Raw genomic sequence first — 19,887 nt, 5'->3', positions numbered from 1 at the left:
ATCTGTTTATTTTCAGGCAAGAAAAAAGGCAAAGCTGTTATGAAAGAAGAGATGAGAGGAGAAATCAATCCTGATTGCGTCAACGTATCTAACCCCTACCACACTTGTGGTGAATACTGTAAGAGAAAAGGTGATAGGTAGATGAGGAAGTTAATATGCACTCACTAATTCCACTGGTATTTGTTATGAAGAGTCATTTTTCATTCATGTCAATCAAAGAGAACGTAACAAAATGGTGTTCTTACTTTATGTTTAATGACCCAAAACACAATTATTTTGTGTAGAGCATGTAACCATTTCGTATAAAATGGGCAGTGTTCTTGCTTTATGTTTAATGATCATGAATGCTTCATTGCTTACTGTATCTGGTGTGCATTATATTAGCATAATTTTGACCTTGGAGGATGTTGGCTATGCTTGTTCTTTCTAGATCTTGACATGTTTTTTTGTTAGTGAATGAATGAATCAAAAAAAAAACTGCTGATGGGCATGAGAGATTTTAAGCTATAATTATTAGGTGCACTACTGTTTGGATACTCTGGTATAAATATACTATTTTCTTTTCTGATATTGGTCAAATCTAATCTGGATAATAACGTGGTTCTAGGCAAATCTTAACTTTTAACTAAGTGATATTAGAATTTATGTAGCTTTATCGTTTTATTTTTTAAACATTCAAGGGTGACTTATAATAATTAACTCATCTATATATACAGCTATTGGTCATAATTTCGTGGTTTTTTCATGATAATTGAAACTGTTTCACTCTTATTCTCAGAGTGTAATATGATGTGATTGAATTTCTACGGGGCAAGAACATTGATCAAAGAATCATTTATCAATCTATTGATGTAAACAATATCTATACATATACTTCATATCATCTTATATAAATTTTGTTTCCGTTGTGACTACGGATATTCAACTAGTAATCTAAGAAAGACATTTAATCACATTCCTCGTCACATCCCCCTAACGACATGCATCCCTTCGTGGTGGACACGGCTCCGTGCCCTCGTGCTCGCCTCGATGCACGCCATAGTCCTGCAGCGACACTGTTGTAGGCCGGCAACGCCACCGAGTGGAACATGACCGCAGCGCTGCCTGCTGCTGCGCGGAACGCCGCGCTATGCGGCGACCAGCACGACCATCATCAGGATCTCCTGTCGAGCGAGGCCTTCTTTGTGCGGCATGACATCGTGTCCTTCGACGCGGGTGCGGACGCTGACAACACGCAACACGCCGGCCGGATGCTGGGCAACGCCAGCACACATGTTGAATGCGCCCTCCCTGGAGACGAGCGTGAGCAACCCACGAGAGCAAAGCCTGCACTCGGCAACTCGGGAAAGAAGCACACATAATGGTTGCGGACTTCAACGACGTCACCGTGAGTCACTCCTACTAAAGCTATTTTCAAGACATCTAGAATTTCTTTCTACATACGATTTATATGACAAACCGCTTGAGTAGTAAGTTGAGGCTCTGTACGGTTTCGGGCCACCTCCACAAGTAGTTCCTTATGATGACCGCCTATAGTAATAACAGTTATTTCCAAATGTGGTTAACATAAGAAACTGTTTCAAAAAATTATTTTCACAGGCGGTTCCTTATATGAACCGTCTGTGGTTCACATAAGAAACCACCTTTGAAAATTATTTTTACAGACGGCTCCTTATGTGAACTGTCTATGATAATTTCTCCATAAACAATACCTGCCCACGGGGAGCTTCATTCGTACAGAGCTCTCCGTGTCCAAATAGAGCAGTTCAGAGGCGACAACGAGATTTGAAAACAGAGGAAGGAAGGTTTTGTTTTTAATTCTTTGGAGGATCTCTCTAAGGTAAGGGAATCTCATCCCTAGCTAATATCTTTTTGAAGTCTAGGTTTATATTTAAGGCTTATTTAGAGTTTGAATGTGATTTAGAGATGCTCATGGTTTTAACAATTTAGATCTTCGAATTAGCTAAAATTTGTAGCCAATGTTAATTCAATTGTGTAGATTCACATGATTCTAGCATTATATTTCAAAAATATAGCTTTAATTTGATAGTTTTTAGCCTCTAGGAGGTTTTATCATGAATGGGGATTTTTTTTTATATATCTAGATCTAGAGGGAGTGAGAGAGTAATAAATCCATATTGTTTTGAGCTATAAATTTGCACAAATGTAGATTCAATTGTGTAGACATATTATAATCATAACATGCCCAATTTTTTCTTTTTTAAAACAATCTTTTTTATTATTATTTCCTTATTAATTAATTTATGGATCTAATTTTGTGGTTGAAGTTAAGGATGGACCAAGAATAGATGAACGATATGCTAAGATATGGAGAAATATACATCAAATGACTCTCTATTTTTATTGAAGGCATTAAGAAGGACGCTTCGACTAAGAAGACAAAGAAAATACACTATCCATGTTCTGACTTCAAGAACCAGAAATTATGGGACAAATCAGGCATAATCAAATCACACTTGATCTTAAGAGGTTTTATCGAGGATTACACATGTTGGCCCACACAATACGAACAACGTACATGCGAATCAAACGACGACATCGCTGCTGATCAAGTGGATGGTGATGATGAGAGAGTCAAAGACGACACTGATGTTATGAAGGATTATGATGATGATTTTGATCTAGAGTAAATGTTGCACCACTCAGAACCGCATGTTTTAGGAGACATGAGAGGTTTAGATAATTTCGAGGTGCTACAGAAGGCATCGAAGGAACTTTTGTATGAGTAATCGAAGGGCTGTGAAAAGGAGTTTACGGTATTGCATTCGGTGCTTGAACTTCTAAGGTTGAAGGCTAGCAATGGATGGTCTGATAAGAGTTTTTCAGATCTATTGAGTCTCTTAGCAAACATACTTCCGAAGCCTAACTCATTGTCCACCACCACTTATCAAGCGAAGAAGCTTATATGTCCATTATCATTGGATGTGCAAAAAATACACTCGTGTTCGAACCACTGTATCCTCTACTGTAAAGAGTACGAAGCCTAGGATAGATATCCATTGTGCAATACGAGTCAGTACAAGAGTAATGATGATTGTGAGGACGAAGATGCTTCCGCCAACGCAAGACGATTGCGCTTAGTTTGTTCCACAAGATCACAGATGGCCATTGCTTCATTTTCCTTGCTCCTGACCATCGTGCTTCCTCGTGTCGAGATCCGGTGGTGAGGTGCTTCCGTTGCCTCCGTTCTGGTCACCGGGAGCAAAATTATCATGTGCAACAACCGCACCCTCGTGTTCACTGTGATTGGGATGTGTTGCCGACCATGGTAGCATGCGACGGGAGCACGACCTCTCACCTCAGTGCCAAGGAGATGACAGCGATCACCTTTGTGACCAGCACTGGGTGGAGTCGATGATGCCGCTGCCCTCGCCCAACAGACAACCCATTCCCCTATCCTTCTCTCTATCGTCATCGGATGAGCTTAAGGTCAAGGAGGTGGCTGTGCTCCAGGAGCTCTTTGATTCTCAAGTGACCTTGTTCTGGGACGAGTTTTGCAACATGCTGAGAGATCCAGTTTGCGAACAAATGAATGCTGTTATCTCACCTCTCCTAGACAGACTCCAGGGCTTCCAGGAGGTTTCAGTCAAGTGGATGCGTGATACCGAAGAATACTTCCTTAAGGCGTCCTGCCTAGCTGACATATTGCACCTCCCCCATGCTCCTATGATGCCTACCACTCGGTCACCAGCCTTGCACACTCCAGGGGTTGAGGTCTTGTCTGCTTCACTAGAGCATGGCGGGCCGCTGAGCGGTGCTTGCGACTCAGGTGTCTATGTGAGGCCTAACGTGTCAAATCATGTGTCGATTGATGCCAAAGGGTCGACGACTGACGTCTCTGTGTGAGGCCCAACGTGTCAGATCATGTACTGATTGATGCCAAAGGGTCGGCTTAGGATACTTACGTTGTCGCGACTACCTCAGTGCTCCTATCAAAGGAGGATCCCTCACCAGCAAAGGTTATGATCGACGTGTGAGGTGCTACCCACATATGATGTTGTCATAGCAGCCCTTGAACTCTGGAGTCCGTGGGGCACTCCCATGTGTCGGGTGGCCTGGAGAAGGTGCAACCACCCTATAGCGCAATGACCCACTGCGCCCCTGCTGCCTACCTGTCCAGGTCCAACATGGATATTCCATCGATGAGTACAGTCAATGATGACGACACGCAAGTTGATGCTGTTAAGGCCGAAGCTCATCCAGCCACACCTCCCACAGCCATTGCCTAGGATTGTGGGAAGCTGATAGTAGCATCACCCCCCCCCTCGACACATCGACACAATCCCTCCCTGCACTAGATCCAGAGACCCTAGACTGTTGTTGCATATCTCTTGCCCATGCTGAAGCTTCCTGGGTTTCAGCTTCCTCAAGGGGAGGGAGTCCTTCCCCTCACCCCCTGACCGTCACCATCACGAGGGTTGAGGACCTCTTGTGCACTCCAAAGTTGCCTCTCCTGTCGAATCCCTTGCCGCCTCCATCGCCGATGGTGGCACCTACAAGATGCCGACACTGGACCTTTGACATGACAATGGTTCGTCGTAGCACTCGCTTTGCTTTACGGCGGCCGATGACAACCATGCAACATGCGCAAAACAACTTATGGTTCCAGCTCGGTCTCCTCCAAGATGAACTTGAGCCCTTGGAAGCCATGCTACAGGAGTACTTGGCTATGTTTGACTGTCCGCTCCCAACATAGGTGATTTTAGCTCTGACGACACTTTTCGGCCTTAACAATGACAATATTGTCCAGATGGACGACGCCCTTATTGGGTTGGTTGGAGAAGGCATTGCTGACTTGCAGGATGTGGCTGACCCAAGGGCTGCCCCATAGGCGGCCTAGTTGATCCGAGGTGATCAAGTGTTCAAATTCTTGCTCAAGGCGGAATGTGGAAGGAGTGCAACAAGAGGCTGGTGTCAACACAACAAGTTATTCACGCAACTAGCGAGGGCCAAGTTAAAAGAGGAGGACCGAATGAGGAGCTTTGCAAGAGACAATGCGATTTGTACGTGTCATACTGAGAGAACTATTTTTTTTTTGTTGGTGATGTTGTTGTTTGGCGCATGTGTATGTTTCTTTATCACAGGCATATTGCCCTTTGTATTTTGCCCATCTGGGTTTTACTCCTCCTTTTTAATATAATAGGTAGCTCTTCTGCCTATCTTGTTTTAAAAAAAGATACTTGTATTATTCAGCAAGGATGTGATCAGCTCTGAATTTAACACATATCTTTAGCAGCTTTGTTATTAACACTTGTACTATCCATGTAAATAGCTTACCAACTAAGCCCCCACTCCAACACGCAAGAGGTAGAGCCTATTTGGTAGAGGTCCCCTTGATAAAATTATCTGCGGGGAGTGATTCTCTGAGGAAAGTGATTCTGTGGTTGTAAGTGATTCTGTAGAATAAACTCTACGGAGGAAGTGATTCTGTACGGGAAGTGAATCAATAAAAACTACTTTTTTCAGCTCCCAACATCTAGTTCATTTCAGAGAATCACTCCCACTGATTCCACTCAGGGAGCTAAAAACTAAAAATATTATTTGATAGAGCTCCTCTGATTTCACTCAGGAAGCTAGTTTAAGAGCTCTGCAAAACAGATTCGTAATGCCATCCTGCACAGCATAAGGTGTAGGTGGGAAAGAAATTGAGTACAAATTTTCTTGAATGCTATAAAAGAATGGGCCCATTGACGTAGGTCATTGTTGCCCATTTGTTACTAGGCCCACGGGTCCCATATATAGAATTTTTTATTTATATATTTTATTTCTTTAATATTTACAAAATTACATGCTTGTTTCAATAAATTGTAAAAATATACTATCATCGCTCGTTTATCGGATGAGATGAAGATCTCACGCGATAAATAGATAAGACCTTGTGAGCCCCACCAATCCAAAAATTAAAAAAAATGAAAAACCACATCTCACCCATTCAGCAGGCCAGACGTTACTCTCTGCCACTGAACGGGTGAGCTGCACGTTCGTTAGCCTCTGTGAGGTATGTCTATATTTCTTTTCATTTCTTTTTTTATTTAAATTTTGATTTTATCTGAGAGTACACAAGTGGTTCAAAAAATTTAAATATTTTTATGAGAAAACTAGAGCTCACTAGCAACACATTCTAATTGGTTTGATAAAAAAACTAAACCAACATTTAAATAAAATTCTCAAAAACCTACTTTTATAATTTTTAGCAATTTTTAATGCATCAAATAAATTCTTAAAAATCATGAAAAAATCATTAATATTCTTCTCATGTGATGTAATAATTTATAAAAATATTTAACCCTAGGTTTTTTGGTGAAAAAATGAGTTCATTTCTAATACTCTACTTATATGTATTTTTATCATTTTATGTGATATTTTTTTTAGTGAACTTACTCTAGGTTATTTGATCATCATATATAAAAAGATGATCACTACCTTGATCTCGCTGGGTGAAAAAAAAAAGAGAGCGAGGGCATGTGCTTTTATTGGCATAAAAATGGCTCGCACCAGCTTTAAGTTGTTGGTTAAACTTTGGCTATGATTCAAACATAACTTTTGTAGTAGTGAGATTGCTCTACACAATAGCAAGAAGCTTACCTATTATTCATGTAATTATATTTGCAGCTTATCATGTGCTATATATCTGTCTTAATTGTTTTACTGCAACTATAAGTTAGACATTTAATCCAAATGATTTCAGTTATTTTATTGTTATTTTGGTTAGCTTTATCCTTTCAGTTATTTATGTAAATTATACATATAAGTTACCTCTATCCTACATTGCAAAATTGTGATTTATGAAGCCATATCAGTTATCTTTCATAATTATACTTTTTAAATGTATGTATATTAGGTATCTAACTCAATTATTTATCAATTTATATCACATTGCACTGATGATCTTTTAGTGAACTTATCCTATGTTATTTGGTGCAATTTTTTATGATAATCTTGTTGAGAATTTGTTCCTGACAATGTGTCTGAAAATAACGGGTTACCATCGTGAATCAGAGATCCAACATGAAACGAGGCACACACGTTGTATATAGGTTCGGACCTTCGGTTGGAGTAATACCCTACGTCTTGTGTTGATGGTTATGTGTATGTATTTACTCAAGTACAAGTAATGTCATCGAGTTCCTCCTGCGTTAAGGTCTTCATGCTTGCCTTCCGTAGTTGGGAAAAAACAGAGTCCTCATGGGGGTCTGGGTCCGTACCTTATATAGGGGTCTTGGTGCCGCCTTGAGTGCGCCATAGTCGATCGAGAGTCTTCCAACTTGTTGGTCAAGGTCAGGAAACTAAATCCTGTTGGGATACTAGTCGTACTCGAGTTGGTTAACCCGATCGAGACCTTCCTAGCATAGTCTTTCGTGATCTCCGAGTATACCAGATTCCGTAGATTTGGATCCGCAATATCCAGAGTTGTCCATCAGGTGTACAATATACCCTATCTGTTAATGGTGTATTCCTTATGCGTATATACCATATAGTTAGATATTTGACAAATCTTTTAGTGAACTTACCCCTTGATTGTGCAGCATTTGGATGAATTTGTGCATGTTTGAATTCAAATTGAATTAAAAAGATAATATCACATGAAATGATAAAATGCATATAAATGAAGTAACTCACGTTTTCACCAAATAACCTAGGATTAAAAATATTTTTATAAATTATTACATCACATGAGAAGAATGTTAATGATTTTTTTTTTCTGATTTTTGGGAATTCATTTGAGGCATTAAAAATTGCTATAACTTATAAAAGTAGGTTTCTTTGGAGAATTTTAATTAAATATTTGCTTAGGATTTTTAGATCAAACCAATTAAAATGGATTGCTAGTGAGCTCTAGTTTTCTTATAAAAACATTTAGATTTTTTGACTACTCGTGTACTCTCAGATAAAATCAAGATTTAAATGAAAAAAGAAATATACACGTACCTCACAGAAGCCAACGAACGGTGCAACTCGCCCCTTCAGTGGGCTAGAGAAACAAGCGCGACGTGGTTTTTGTTTTTTTAATCTCTGGTCGGTGGGGTCACTCATGAACGGATGATGGTAGTCTACTCTTGCAATTTGTTAAAACAGGTATATAATTTTGCAAATATTACAAAAAATAAAATATATAAATAAAAAAATTCCCATATATAAGAGCATTCTGGGTCGTCCATAGCCCTGGCGGATAGCCTACTTAAGCCCATGTTGGGATGGCTTAGGCCTAGGCCCAAACTACTCCTTGATGAAGCCTAGCCATGCCTCATGGATTCCATTTGCAAATGGTATATATACCCATCACAAATATTATAATCCTCTCAAAAAAGAAAATAAAATAAAATATGACATTCAAGAATCGGTCTGAATTTTGAAATTACAGTGGTGCTAGCCCTGCGATGCAGCATCACAAAGGCCATGATCACCAATCTTAAGAACCAAAAGTGATATGCCTGTGAAGTCCTAGAAAAATAGCATTTCTTCAATGCATCTGAAACCTTATCTACCTTACATAACACCTCAAACAAAGGAATACGCGCGGCCATGCTGCAACTGCAGAAGCTCAACTAATCACAACAGTGGAAGCTGGTTGGTGCAGACAGCTTACTATCTTTGTCTTTGCCATCCTCAACCGAGGAAACCCAAGTATCAACCGAGGGTAGCCCCCGGTTCAGAGTCAGCTGGTGTATCAGGGACGTCTTGTGCGTGCCGACTTGCCACGCCACAGCCGCTCCCGCGCTCTGCTCCCTCTTGTAGAATCCGACGTACCTGCCCAACAGTTGTGTAGTGGTTCAGGCAAGAGCTTTGATACACGCCATATGCATGCTTAATAGATGGTTCAACAAGAGTTTTGATCAACACCAAATGTGTGCTTCAATGATGGATTTTTTTTAGTTTGCGGAAAATTGTGTGTTTCGGCCTTTTTCTCTCTTTTCCCTTTTCTTCAGGTGCACATGCAAGAGGCTTTGTACTACAGAAAATTCACAAACGCAGGCAATAGCGTATTAATATAAGGATGCTGTCCGGGATACCCTTTCTGGAAAAAAAAAAAGGACAATCTATTTCGTGTCCTCAACTCTTGTCCCGGATTAATTTCTGTCCCTAAACTGCAAAATCAGATATGGCTTCCCTCGTCTCTTGAAACTAGGTAAAACTTGTCCCTCAAACTATTTGATAGTGGTTTTGACCCACGTGACATTTGAGCTATTCAACCACTCAGTTTTATTGCGGGGAGTAGGACATCAAAGAAGTGCTATTGTGCCCCTAGATCAATCAAGCACTTCACCTAGCGACCACATGTGCACCGGCATGCTCATTACCACCACCACTATCACCACCACACCACACATCCCCCTCCCCCATCTAAACCAATAACACCTGGATGACTACACGAAGCAGTTTCTGGCACGTGCTGAAAACTTGGAGGAAGTTAACATCTAGTACAGCACAAGTCTGCAGGAGCCATTAAAGACGGACGTTGAGCTAGCCAAAGTAACTGACATTGAGGCAACCGTGAGCATGGCGCGTGCCTACTTGTGTCGCGCCAATATCATGGTGGAGTACGCACTTTAGAGGGCTGCCAAGCCTGTTGTTCGGCCTGCGATGTCATCATGCTCTGCCACATATTCCCGGTTCCAAAAAGAAAAGGGGATAGGATCCACCGCTTCCACTAGAGGAGCACCGGGAGGTGGGCTGCCTCACAGGCACGATGCGCCTCTCCTACCTGCATCTTCAAGCGCCTTACAGCAGAGGAGATGGCCGAGCGTCGTCATCTCAAACTTTGGTTCATTCGTCATTTGAAAACAGAGGAAGGGAGGTTTTGTTTTTGAATTTTTTGAGAAACCATATAAGGAAAAGGTATCTCATCCCTAACTAATATCTTTTTAAAGTCTAGATTTAGATTTAAGGCTTATTTAGAGTTTGAATGTGTTCTAGAGATGCTCATGGTTTTAGCCATTTAGATCTTCGAATTTGTTAAAATTTGAGGCTAATGTTGATTCAATTGTGTAAATTGACATGATTCTAGTATTATATTTTAAAAATGTAGTTTTAATTTGATGGTTTTTACACTCTAGGAAGTTTTATCATGAATGAAGATTTTTGGATATATTTGGATCTAGATCTAGAGGGAGTGAGAGAGTAATAAATTCACATCGTTTTGAGCTATAAATTTGCGCAAATGTAAATTCAATTGTGTAGATATATTATAATCATAAAATGTCCCATTTTCCTTTTTTTAAAAACAATCTTATTTTCTTATTAATTAATTTATAGATCTAATTTTGTGGTTCAAGTTAAAGATGAACTGAGCATAGATGAACGATGCCCCAAAATATGAAAAAATATACATCAAATGACTCTCTACTTTTATTGAAGCTGCCGAGAAGGACGTTTTGACTAAAAAGACAGAAAATACACTATCAATGTTCTAATTGCAACAACCAGAAATTATGGGACAAATTAAACATAATCAAATCACATTTAATCTTGAGAGGTTTTGTCGAGGATTACACATGTTGGTCCAAACACGACGAACATCGTACATGCAAATCAAATGACGACATCGCTGCTGATCAAGTGGATGGTGATGATGAGAGAGTTGAAGACGACCCTGAACCCTGATGTTATGATGGATGATGATGATGATTTAGATCTAGAGGAAATGTTGCACCACTCAGAACCAAATGTTTTAAGAGACATGAGAGATTTAAATAATTTCGAGGTGCTACAGAACACATTTAAGGAATTTTTGTATGAGAAATTGAAGGATTGTGAAAAGGAGTTTATGGTGTTGTATTCGGTACTTGAACTTCTAAGGTTAAAGGTCAACAATGGATGGTCCGACAAGAGTTTCTCGAATCGGTTGAGTCTCTTAGCAAACATACTTTCGAAGCCTAACTTATTGTCCACCACTACTTATCAAGCGAAGAAGCTTATATATCCGTTATCATTGGATGTGCAAAAAATACACTTGTGTTTGAACCATTGTATCCTCTACCGTAAAGAGTACAAAACCTTGGATAGATACCCAGTGTGCAATGCAAGTCGATACAAGAGTAATGATGATTATGAGGACGAAAATGTTTCCGCTAATGCGAAGAAGAAGAAGAGTACTGCTGGTCGTGATAAAGAAGACACTTCTTCCAACGCGGAGAAGAAGGGAAGAAGTCCTGCCATGGTGATGTGGTACTTGCCAGTGATCTCCTGCTTGCAGCGTTTGTACTCGAACCCTAGGGACTCTTAACTTATGCGTTGGTATTTCGATAAACGCAAGAAGGATTGAACTAAACTTTGACACCCCCGCTGATGCTAGCCAATGGAGAAAGTTCGATCTCATGTAACTCCACACCGCCCATCGTCGACCGCCACTGCTTCATTGACCACACTCCCCACGCGACCGCTGTCACCCCTCTTGTGCTCCCCCTCCCCCTTGCGGCGCGCGTGGACGAGACGCTGGCGCTGTCCGAGGGGGGTCGCATTCACCTACCCATCGACCCCAGCGTCATCCACTCATCCTACTCGACCAGATTTGGCTCGTGAGCCGAATTAAGCTAGCTCGAGCCAGCTACGAGCCCGAGCCGAGCTCGATTCCAGCTCGGTGAAGTAGTCGAGCCAGTCAGGCTCGTTTCTAGCCCTAGTAGAGCCAGATTTTGTTATGTTTTTGGCTGACTTTTACAAAATGTCACTATACACTACCTCGTTAAGGTTAGCATTAATAATAAAAATAATGATGATACATCAATAATATATTAAGGGAATTTGACGTTAAAGGTATGCAATAATGAGTGTCAACAGTGCTTAGGGACCAATTCCAGAGAGATAGCATACTCATTTTGAAAGACCAGCTGACCATCACTAGAGCTCTGCCTAGCCACTATTTAGATGATCTATAGATATGGTTTCCAGTTGTCTCACCATATGTTACGCATATGGCAATTCAGTCTACACCCAACATGTTCTTATGGATCACAACAGAAACTTTAAAGCACGGAAAATCTTATGCTGGAGTATATATAAGGCGAATTAACTCTGACAAGAAGTGGAATGCCATTCGTAGCAAAGTCAATGATGCGCAATGTGATATCACATTTGCTTGCAAGACACAGAGAGAAAACTTTGACATTGCATATATAAACCAGTTTTGTGCACCCCAATATGATAAAAAAAAGGGGGGGGGGGGGGGGGTTCCGTGGCTGGAAACGCATTAACGTAATGAGGCGTGTAGCTGGTGATGCCCCCCAGCCTTCGTTCCTGCGCCTTCAAACCCGCCCAAAGCCGAAGCTGTGCAAACCGGCAGCAAAACCAAGGAAACAAAACTTGCAACCTCTGCCCCAGCGAACCCCCGAGTACGCAACAGCAGTCAGCAGTGCGATGGCAAGAGAAGGGTTCGCCGCGGCGGATGGTGGCCGGGTGCACAACTACAGCGAAGGCATGACGGTCTCCGTCGCGGCCATCTGCCTCATGGCCGCGTCCTGCGGCCTCATCTACGGCTACGAAGTTGGCGTCGCAGGTGAGTGCTCACCCAGCGCCTTAATTATCCATATTCGTCATGGATGCATCGATCATATATACCTGAACGACATGCCTGCCTCAAGATGTATCAGCTAGGTTTCATCCGAGGTATCTGTGCAAAGTCAACATGTAATCCAAGCCACCACTAAGTCAACATTTAGCATGCTCTCTTAATTAACTCTTGTGTAACAAGTCCAAAACTTCTATTTTGGGTGGGACCAAGTACAAGTAAGCAGCTTCTGACTTGCTTATTAAAAAGTACTCCCTCCATTGCAAAATACAAGGTTTATTAGGATGTGAGGAAGTCTTCAAAGTACACTCTGGCCATTAATTTCTCGTGTAATATATTATCAATTACTACACAACCAACATCTTATTAAATGATCTGTGAAATACGAATCTATTGATATATCATTTGTACACTAAACATACTATAATGTGACTAATTAATTGTTGGTCAAAATTGATGAAGTTTGACTTTTTAAAATCTTAATAAGCCTTGTATTTTGCAATGAAGGAGTACAGCATATGCTCTTAGTAGAATTTTTCAGCTGAGACGTCGCTATAGCTAGTACATGTACATGTGTATATCTTCCAGGTTTCAATCGGTGAGGTACAACAGTTGCTATAAAATTTACATTATTAATGCTAGGAAGTAAATCTATATTACTAAAAATAATCAAAAGATAGATAATGACTCCCACCTACTCTAATGAACTATTATGGGGTTAATTATTAAAGGATATTATGGTCATTTTGCACACTCTTTTAAGTCTTAACTTTTTTGTCCAAGTATAAAACTTCTATTTTTGGGTGGGACCAAGAAGCTTATGACTTATTAAAAAGTAATCCCTCCGGTTACAAAAAAGTGCCATTATGGACACCGGCCGAAACATCAACAATTCACTATTTTGAACACTAATTACTAGTATTGAATTTATGCAAACTACAACAAAGTTCTAATAATTTTAAATAACTTTTGAAGAAAAATTCTAGTTATACGATTTTCAAAAGTTCAATGAAATATTCAAAACATATTAATGATCAAAGTTTCAACATATTGATTACACGCATATAGCACAAAATGACACTCTTTTTGTGACTGGATGGAGTAAAACATATTGGATCATAGTCTAGAACTTTTCAACCGAGACATCTCTATATAGCTAATACATGTGTATATCTGCTTAATTTGAACGTAGTCAATGCTTTAAGTATTATAATGTAATTTATACGATGCAGTCAAGAAGTCTTTGTGATGGCTAGTAGATGTTTGTAAATACTCAAAATCTGAACTTATTTTATCACACCGAAACGCACCTGTGAACTAATATGGTGAGTATATATTTTCCGGTAGAATGTGTTGTTGGAAATTGCAGTTAAGCTATATATTCAATATATTAATTTTATAAGTAACCGGTGTTTTAAAACCAATTTTCCATAAGAAAAAAAAGACAAAAGTAAGGATAAGGTGAGCATTTGTAAAGCATTAAACATACTATCATTCTACTCATATCTAAACCATTATTAAATATGACAACAAATATAAGTAGGCAGGACAAACTAGCAAGATAGTTCAAGCCTTATTTATTAAAGTATTTCTCTCACTTGCAGGATGCTGATAAACAACCATTCAATGCCTTTACGGCTCCAAATTCATCAATTTGGAGTGACAGTCGCTGTACAAATTTTAGGGTCTCTTATAAGCTCTTAGGTACACAGTTAAAGCCTTTATGGGCCTTGCCCAATTTGGCTGGCTGGTTTACAACCTTTGTTTTTTTTTCTTTTTCCCTTTTTCTTTTAACAATTTTGCCACAATTAATGTAAAATAGAAATTATGGGGAAGTCCAAACTGTTCAACAAAAAGTGCACTCTTTTGAATATAAAACACACATGCATCTTACAGTATCACATTATACCCTGTATCCTGGAGACGTCGCCATTGAAACATATAGTGATGAATTTTATCTTGTCTAAAAAAGAGGCTTGCGAATTTTCAGGTGGTGTGACACAAATGGAGTCGTTCCTGAAGAAGTTCTTCCCAGCAGTGCTTAGCGGGATGAAAAGCGCAAATCACGATGCCTACTGCAAGTATGACAATCAGCTTCTTACGGCGTTCACATCATCGATGTACATTGCAAGCTCGCTGTCATCATTAGCAGCAAGCCGTGTAACGAGAAGCGTAGGTCGCCAAGCCATCATGCTGATTGGTGGCGCCTTATTTCTTGTCGGCTCTATCGTCAATGCTGGGGCCGTCAATGTTGCTATGCTCATAATTGGCCAGATGCTGCTCGGCTTTGGTGTTGGCTCCACTTCGCAGGTCTGATACTACTCTCTCCTAAACTACAGAGCTATCGCGTAAGTAATTAGGCAGGCTTAGTAGCGTCGAAGTTGCTGAATACGTGTGTCAATGCATGGCCTAATTTTGTGACATATACATGTGTTAAATACAAGTGAATTGCACATCATTTCTTATGAGCTTAGACTACTTTTAGTGAACTGACTAGTGCATGCTACTCTGGTATTATAGACAAAGATCTCGAGTTCAAGCCCTAGACTATCACGTGAAGAGTTAAATATAAGTGAATTATCCATATTTGTCCGTCTTTCTCCACGAGTTTGTAGCACGGTGGCAAAACGCTTTTTTGCCCTTAAGGGTATGTGCAATTAGGTGCGAAGCCTTTATTTAACTTTTACATATGTGCAATAGAATAGAAAGGTAATATTAAGTTTGAGAAGAAAAGGTACGGTACAGAGCTCGAGATGAAATAGATACACGTACGAGGAATTAATGTGTCAGGGGCGACCTTAATTAGCTTTAGGGTACTTGCACCATGTGTTAGAGCAGAGTTCCTACACCAAGCTATATATGCAAGTAGTAGAATTAGTTTGTTAAGCACAAATTGGACCTTACAGGCGGCTCCACTGTATCTCGCCGAGGCATCACCGGCAAGGTGGCGCGGAGCGTTCACCATGGCCTACCACATTTTCCTTTGCACCGGCTCAGTGGTCGCCAACGTTGTCAACTACTTCACAAATGGTATCCCTGACTGGGGCTGGCGCATCTCACTGGGCATCGCAGCCGTTCCAGCCATCATCGTCGTGGTGGGTGCCCTTTTGGTAATGGACACCCCCAGTAGCCTTGTCCTACGTGGTCAGCTGGATAAGGCCCGTGCGTCACTCCAGCGCATCCGTGGCTCCAACGTCAACATCGAAGCCGAGTTTAGGGACATTGTTTGTGCTGTCGATGAGGCACGCCGGAACGAGGAGGGCGCGTTCAAGAGGCTACGCAACAAGGGGTACCGACCTTACGCGGTGATGATGGTGGCCATACCTGTGTTCTTCCAGTTCACGGGCATGGTCGTCGTCTTCGTCTTCGCGCCGGTGCTGTTCCGGACGGTAGGGTTCGGCAGCCAGAAGGCGATCCTAGGTTCTGTGATAATTAACCTTGTGACCTTATGCGCCGTCGTCACATCAACCTTCGTCGTGGACTGCTACGGCCGCAGGTTCTTGTTCCTTGCAGGTGGTATCAGCATGATCCTTTTCCAGGTATCTCGCGAATACATAATGTTATTATTTCTTTCTATATACTGTAGCAGCTTTCATGCCATGATTTGTGACTAATTGTCTTATCGTATGCTCTAATTAATAAATATAAACGGTACGGTGCGGCCTATATAAGGTGGCTGTGTCATGGTTACTCGCGGAGCACCTCGGGAAGAATCACAACGCGGTAGCGACGGTGGCGCGGAACTACGCGGCGGCCGTGCTGGTGCTCCTGTGCCTCTACACCTTCAGCTTGGGCTTGTCGTGGGACCCGCTCAAGTGGGTGATTTTGAGCGAGATCCACCCCGTGGATACTCGGTCCGTGGGGCAGGCCATCTCCATGTCCATCGCCTTCGTGCTCTACTTCGTGCAGACGCAGGTGTTCACGGCCATGCTCTGCCACCTCAAGTACGCGATATTCCTCTTCTACGCCGGCTGGGTCGTGGCCATGACGGCTTTTGTCGCGGCGTTCCTGCCGGAGACCAAAGGCGTGCCGCTGGAGGCCATGCGAGCGGTATGGGCACGGCACTGGTATTGGAGGAGGTTTGTCCAGGAAGCCAATTAGGAGGTTCGAGTACGTGATCATTAACTGTCGATCATATTGCTGCCAGTTGATCTAATCGGTGTGTAAAATAATCCAGGGAAATGATGACTAGTATGCATGCAATCTCTGTACTAGTTCAATTCTGCAAATTAAGTTTAATCTGCTTGTGTCGCGAGCTGCAAATTTAGTATAGAACCCTATGATCTTCTAAGTAACAATCTAATTCACAGACTGTTGCAAGCGAACATCTATATTTAGCAAGCCCAAGCTGGAAAAGGATGCAAGCTCTACCCGGCCCGTCTTTTAGCAGTAAGTGAATCTCCTGAAGAACCGGAAGTAAGGTCACTTACTGTCATTTGCTCATCTTTTTTTCTCAAACATGTAGAAGAGTTACGTGATATTGTATTAAGAAGAAAGAGTGATCTAGTTATAAAGAAAACTAGACCCAAAAACGTGAATAACATAGCAATACAACCCGCGGAACCTAGCTCACGTGAAAGACAAAGAAGAAAGAAAAGAACCCCAAAACCTCTAGAACAACCGGACGATGAAGGTACAGAAAACAGCTACAACCCGGCAACCATACAACAGACAGCATCCGCACCAGACAACACTGCACTGCAAGCAACTATACCCTGCTAGCACTTCGACCAGGACAACAGGTTCTGGGACAACACGTCTATTCTTCTCAATTGGGATAAGATTTAGACTAACATGTGATGATATTATTTGGCTCTAGAGATACATGTTTGCTTGTCTATTGATGTGCAGGTGTTGGATGCAACTGGACGATCGACGACGGGTGATCGGGGCCAAGTGGGGTGCTTGGTGCCAAACGATCAAGGAGGTTGGGCGGAATCAAGGGTGATCCTAACTTCACACATGAAGATCAAGCAAGGCATGTGATGAACGTTGACGAAGATGGTGTGTTGACAAAGTCAAGCGAAAGGGATGCCGATGTAAGTGACAAGGCGGCATGAGGGATCGGGAGTGGGAGAGACTTTCCAACGGTCAAGATCGCAAAACGGAAGACATGCGTCAACATCGGGATTGATGAGCCCATAGCTCCTTCGGATACGATCAATACCTCCAATAATCCTTAAATCATATAAGGTCCAATTACAAGAACACGTGCACGACAATTAGACTACCAAGTGAACTCGTTTATCGCTGTTCTTGTTTCATTGGATGGATTACTACTAAATTCTTGTGATATTTTATTGCTTAGGAACGTAGGAGAAGCACTACAACCTTACCCGGACGTCACCCCTCGAAGGCCAAGTCTACTCGGACTCGAGGCTAAGCTCTAGTCGAAGTCGTGGTCATGGTCGAGTCTCATGACAGCGCGTCAGTAAAACGGGCATAACTCTCTCATACGAAGTCCGTTTTAGGAGTTCTTGAACTTGCTGGTTTCTCCATCCAAGCGCGTGTCGCCGCATAGAAATCTCACTCCATGGCTTCGAGCCCTTTCGAATGCCGCCTCTCCTTCCTCGCCTGAGATAGAATCCAACTTGGACGCTGCCAACGCTTCTCCCAAGCAACTGGACGAGATGAAGCTCCTAACCGAGGTATGGGCTCTAGGAAATTGAAGGAGAAGGAATCGTTCCTCCTCGCGAGCTGGCCAATTGGAGCTCGGTATCGGGTGAGGAATTCTCATCCTGCCAGTTCGATCATGAAATTGTGGTGTTTGAATCATTTTTCCACTGTGGTTTCAATGTTCCCCGTTCCAAATTTCTTCTCACCATACTCGACTGCTACCAAATCGAGCTTCACCATTTGAACTCGAACTCGATCACCATGCTTAGTGTATTCGTCCATCTGTGTGAAGCCTTCCTCAGTATCGCGTTGAGCTTAAATTTGTTTCAGTATTTCTATCATCAGAAAAGGAATACTGAAAATAAATGTGTCGGAGGCTGTGGTTTCCAACTACGGAATGGAATAAAGAATTCCTATATCCCAGTTATGCTAATCTCCTCCTGGCAGAAAGATTGGAAGAAAATTTGGTTTTATGTCTCCAACCCCGACCCTGTCACCTCTCCATTAGTCTATAGGGGCCTCCATCCCTGCCCAAATCCATCCTGGTCGAAGAAGCACCACAAGATCTACCACACTGCACACTTAGGCAGAGTGGTTTGACCGGGTGGCATGTGGCCAAAGACTTCATTAGTTGATGATCGAGCACCTTGAAAGTGCGGGATCACTTCGCTTGGGATTATGCTGGAGATAACGATAGCTCCCAGGACGTAGCCGAATGTAAGAGTTAGTTAGCATTTTACTGCTTCTGTAGCTGTAGTTGAACTCTTTTGAGTGACTTCTTTTTTCTTCAGCCATGTACTTGCAGGACACCACTGCTCGATTGAGCAAACTGTTCGCTAAAGAGGCACAGCCATACTCCCTTGAGCCATTCTCCCTCAAGAACCCTCGACCATCTGTGAGAATTTGCTCGGGTTAAGAGAGTAGCATTGATTATTACTTGTTTGTCCTGATTTGTCTTTTTTATTCCAGGTTCCTTCCTTTCATCAAGAAGATACCTCCTCCCATGGCGCTAGTGACAAGGGAAAAATGCTGACCAGTCAAGAGGCCGAATGGTCTCTACGATCCAAGAGATCGTCCTCACCATTCGACCTGCCGCCCCTCAAACGCATGTGGGGAAAGAGTCAACTGGTACCAAAATCTAATCCTTACTTGTTCAATTGCTATTCTGATCATCAAGCATATGCTAACTGACGCCCGGCTTGTATGGGTGGCATTCTCATAGGGAACAACTGGTGCACCCTCTCGATTGCCTCCTCGAGGGACTGTTGTGCGTGATGACTAGTAAGAAAAGTAACCCGTATCAAGTTGATCCCCTTACATTGGTCATTTTTTTGAGAATTCGCTTGATAAATCCAGAATGATGACGATTCCCAGGCCATCCTTTTGACACACCCAGCCCCAGCTGCTGGTATGATGAAGAAGAAAGTAACAATCAAGAGGCAGAGGTCGAACATCGTTTCGCGCATCCCGATCACCAAGAGTTTTGATTTGAATGATTTTCTTAACTTGCAGCCTTTCTTTCCCTTCCTTATCCCGGTAATTACATATCATCCTCCCTGGAGAAGTCAAAAGAATAGACGGCAAGTTGTTCAACCAGTTAGCTAACTCCAACCCTCCAGTTATGTCGCCTCTACTTCCTCGAGTGGAAAAACCTCCTACAGGCACACATGAAACAAGCCTGCAGCCCAACCAAGCCGAGACCCTGGCATCCACCCCAACTGATGATCTTTGGGCAGAGATAGAGGATC

General features: G+C 42.0%; 1 protein-coding gene across 1 annotated transcript; it reads left to right on the top strand.

Annotated features, from left to right (window-relative positions):
* Positions 1 to 12,213: 12,213 nt before the first annotated feature.
* On the top strand, positions 12,214 to 16,896 carry LOC133888762 (sugar transport protein MST1-like). Its single transcript, XM_062329109.1, has 4 exons — positions 12,214 to 12,511; positions 14,514 to 14,833; positions 15,430 to 16,062; positions 16,196 to 16,896. Exons 1-4 carry the CDS (start codon positions 12,214 to 12,216, stop codon positions 16,622 to 16,624), a joined length of 1,680 nt encoding a protein of 559 aa, XP_062185093.1. The 3' UTR covers positions 16,625 to 16,896.
* The last annotated feature ends 2,991 nt before the right edge of the window (positions 16,897 to 19,887 follow it).

Source organism: Phragmites australis, chromosome 13 (assembly GCF_958298935.1).
Source record: "Phragmites australis chromosome 13, lpPhrAust1.1, whole genome shotgun sequence".
NCBI classification, from domain to species: Eukaryota; Viridiplantae; Streptophyta; class Magnoliopsida; order Poales; family Poaceae; genus Phragmites; species Phragmites australis.
Note: the sequence above shows the minus strand (reverse complement) of the source record. Positions and strands in the feature narration are given on the sequence as shown.

What these genes read in the sequence shown, in the direction of transcription:
- LOC133888762 (XM_062329109.1), top strand. Translation starts at nt 12,214, where the DNA reads ATGAGGCGTGTAGCTGGTGATGCCCCCCAGCCTTCGTTCCTGCGCCTT. An exon ending in CTACGAAGTTGGCGTCGCAG is followed by an intron (nt 12,512 to 14,513) that starts GTGAGTGCTCAC and finishes GCGAATTTTCAG; the next exon opens with GTGGTGTGACACAAATGGAG. An exon ending in GTGTTGGCTCCACTTCGCAG is followed by an intron (nt 14,834 to 15,429) that starts GTCTGATACTAC and finishes TGGACCTTACAG; the next exon opens with GCGGCTCCACTGTATCTCGC.